Genomic DNA, 4,036 nt, shown 5'->3' on the forward strand with positions numbered 1-4,036 from the left:
GGATGCTACGATGGAATTGCATGATGTGCGCATAAGTGCATCCTCATCAGAGCGCGAAGCCTTTGCTTAGTTCGGCTAATTTATTAGCATAGATTTTTTTCTCTGCTCATTCCATCGACTTGTTTCACTTTTCTTAGCCGCTGAACTTGGCGGAGCTTGTTAAATTGGCATAGGCAACAGATCCGGATCTTCTGCCAGGGGAGTGTTTTCTCTGGTAAAAATGTCTCTAATGTGTTTAATGTTTAGAGCAATGGTCTTGTTTCGTTCGATGGCTGCTGCGATATATGTGCGAATTTTCACGCTCCAAAAAGTTCTAGCTCCTTTCGTGGATCTTGGAAATGTTTGAGTTGGGTGGAAGTTTTGGAGGGTGGGTGGCGGTTTTAACATATGGTTCGTTTAGTAGTGTGGGTGCGCGAGACGATACCGATTGCAAGTGCAGTTGCAGCGGAAAACCGATATTGTACATCGTGGACGGAAAGGGCTCCTGGGCTGGGTCCAAGTTGCATAAAATCTGGGCACTGATAGAAGAAAGCTATCAGTGGTATAAATTGCTTTGAGTGGTTCGGATCGGAGGAAGAGCATTGGTATTGATCCATCAATTAGTAGTTTAGTTTAATTTTTTAATCAAATTTACACCAAACCACCAGTCAAGTGCCAAAATGGCTTCATTCAAGTTAGTGTGTAGTGTCCTGTGTGTGCTGGTAGCCGTTCAAACCTGCTCCGCTGAAGATGGAACCGTTCGTGCCCTGCGAAAAGTCTACTCAATGTGCGAGGACAGTGACGAACTGCTCAAGTGTATCAAGATCCAAGCCCTGAAGTTGACAGATCGTGCTATCAAGCTGCCAAGCATCAAGCTGGTCGATGGCATGTCGATCGTTAAAAAGGCCGATGGTGAGAGCCAACAGCGTGCTCTGAACGAACCCGCGATCAACGAATCCGAACTCAACAAAATGTCCTCGGCCAAGATCGATGAACTGCTGTTCCAGCGAGCTGCCCGTTTCATGGATTCCCACCAGCTGTCTCTGAATGTGCCACGTATGCTTGTCTCTGGACAGCAGGAAACCGGACGTCTGGTCGAGGAAGGTCGCAAGAAGATGAAGAAGTACCTCGGACCATTCCTCGCTGCAATGGCTATCAAGGGAGGTATCCTGACCATGGTCTACCATTCCATCGCAATCGTTGCTGGTAAGGCTTTGATCATCGGTAAGATCGCTCTGGTCATCTCTGCCATCATCGGTCTGAAGAAACTGGTCACCCCAGAAGGACACGAAAAGACCACCTATGAAATCGTCAAGCACCCACATGTCCAGCAGAGCCATACCTACTCGTCCAACCACGGAGAGTTCGACACCCACGAGTCTGGACAGTTCCACCGCAGCTTCGGAAACTCGATCAGCGACGACATGCAGATGCAGGACCGTGCCTACCGTGCCCATGTCCCCAAGAACTAAATCCGAAACCACCAGACACCTTTACTACCCAAGAGTTACTCTCGATAACCAAAATTCCTCAGTAATACACCCGTGCTTCGACCGGTCATTAGATCAAATTCCTCAAATTAGAAGACATATGTAGCTCATAAGTAAACTACCAAAAAAGAATCGGTGGTACTCCCTTATAGCGAGGGAGTCCCTGACGTGCGCACACTTCGAGATCTCGTCGATCGGAATCAACCAAATAAGAAAACACATCACCCAATGGACCCCTCCCAAATCAATCGATGGTATCGAATGCCCGATGGAAGCCAGAGAGAGAGAGAGAACGCGCGATCTAACCTGCCCCCATTAGGAAACAGCCCTATAAACCGGACAGTTCGACGGGGCCAGAATTTCGCCAGAGTGTATGTGTGTTAATGTTATCTTGTGTATTTATTTATTGCCGTAATTGTAATTTGTAATTTATTTAAATTATTACCTACCTTATCATCTCAATACCAAAAAGTAGGCAAGCCAAAACTAAAATATGACAAGAATAAAGTAACTATTTAAATTAAATTCCACTAATTCTACGTTTGGAGCTGTTTTGAGGTCAAATTCATTTGTCTATCTCTTGTTGCAGCATGTGTCTAGCATAAATGTGAAAACGAGTCTAGTTTGAATAAATAAAATTCAACAGTTCTAATCCATAGTGGTGCCGAATCTGGGTACTCAAAAGAAATGCAAATAGAAAAAAACGCCTTACTCTTTTGGTATCGCCTATCGTGCTAGCGATAACACACTCTTGTCTGTCCGAATGTCCAATTTCAGCCCTTCATTTGAGTAATAATTGATGCAAATTGAAAATTTGGCTTTTTAGGGAATTAAAACAACTTCCAAAATTTATATTTGTGAGTTCTTATTAGCAACCAACAGTTCTGGGCTGTAAGTATTTATTTGGGGATGGTAACGGTAGGGGTGAATGGGAAAACTTCTCATGAGCTTGTTTTCGTCATATTTTCTTGGAAAAAATTAGGTAGAATTTTAGCCGTCTTTTGCCTTCTCTGACCTGACAGCATGTAATTCCAAATTTTTATTCTCGCTCCAAAAAAATAGAATGATACGTTATTTCGTAGATGCGTAACAAGCATTTTTGAGGCACAAAAAATAGTGATATTTTTAAAGTTAAAATACACTTCATCCTTTATTCAAAGGACCCTGACCTTAGGCAAAAATCTACGAATTTTGGCCATAATTATTCCTTTTGTTTCACAATTCATACCCTTCGAAAAAATCAAAATTTATCAGTGTAAGAAAAAAACAATCATTCAAAATTGTCTACAACTCTTAATTCATAGTATACTTAAAGAGGCAAATTTCTATTTTTTAGATAAAATCAATCGATTGGGTACATTTACCCAAGCAATAATTGTAAAAATAGTAGTCATTTTCTAAATACATTACCCCCATTACATAAGTTAACTCGTGCTGAGCATTCAGAAGAATAGTATATGTATCTTCTTAAATTCTAGGTATCATTTGAATTCGTTAAAAACATGTTTGAAAACTTTTTCTGGAAAAAGTTGTGATTTTACCATTGCTTTGAAAATGTGGCATAATGAGATCAATTCCATACTCTAACGAATAACATATTGGAATAAATGTTTAAACTTACCCACACATTTAACGTTGCTTAAGGGGGCATCCATAAATTACGTAACGCTCCTAGGGGGGGAGGGGGTTAGCTCGAACGTTACAAATTGTGACATAGGGGAGGGGGGGAGGTATGCTCATCGTTACGTAACGATTTTTTCCTTAAAAATGCAATGCAATGCAATTTCGGCAGAATGATATACAAACCAAAATCAGTTAAAAATTTGTAAACTTCAGCATGATTGAAACTGGTTTGTAATCTTTCCTCTTTAAAAATTCTGAAAGAGACTTCTTGAAAGGTGTATTAAATATTCGTGAAATAACCGTTGAAAAAACTCCTAAATTTAGGTTCATTTACCCCCTAGAAGTCAATTCAACCTTAAGACGTAAATTTCACTATTTTTTTTTCAATTTATTAAAAAAATGCAATTTTGATTCTTGGAATATATTTCGCATAACAAGTTAGGCTTCTTGAACAAATTAAAGTAAACAAGGTAGATCATCAGTTTACAAGCAAAGAGAAACTCATACCAAGACAATCAATTTATTTATGAGAGAGTTATCATCAATGAGTACTAAGAAGCGATTTGGATAGATCGATATTAATTTTGAAGAACGTTAAAAAATTTTTGTTGAAATATTTTTTTACCTTCGAAAATTAGTATTCAAAACCATGAGGGGGGAGGGGGGTTAATTATCAGCGTTACGTAATTTTCATAGGGGGGTACGTCGAAGCGTTACAATTTGTGACATACGGGGAGGAGGGGGTCAAAAAAGTGCAATTTTTGCGTTTCGTAATTTATGGATGCCGCCTCAAGAAGTTCTGAATTCTTACATTTTGCGAGTTTCGTCCATTTCCGTTTTTGATTTTCGATTGATCGGCCGTATTTATTTGAGTTTAGAAGTGACGCCTTTTGGTCATACATGAAAATTCTAATTTTGCAGTTTTGTCACACACGGTCAACTCA

General features: G+C 39.8%; 1 protein-coding gene across 1 annotated transcript; it reads left to right on the top strand.

Moving 5' to 3' along the window:
• Positions 1-520: 520 nt before the first annotated feature.
• Positions 521-1,994, top strand: LOC129738724 (uncharacterized). Its single transcript, XM_055729971.1, has one exon. The coding sequence runs from the start codon at positions 660-662 to the stop codon at positions 1,449-1,451; it is 792 nt and encodes a 263-aa protein (XP_055585946.1). The 5' UTR covers positions 521-659; the 3' UTR covers positions 1,452-1,994.
• Positions 1,995-4,036: the final 2,042 nt, after the last annotated feature.

Source organism: Uranotaenia lowii, chromosome 1 (assembly GCF_029784155.1).
Source record: "Uranotaenia lowii strain MFRU-FL chromosome 1, ASM2978415v1, whole genome shotgun sequence".
Lineage (NCBI taxonomy): Eukaryota > Metazoa > Arthropoda > Insecta > Diptera > Culicidae > Uranotaenia > Uranotaenia lowii.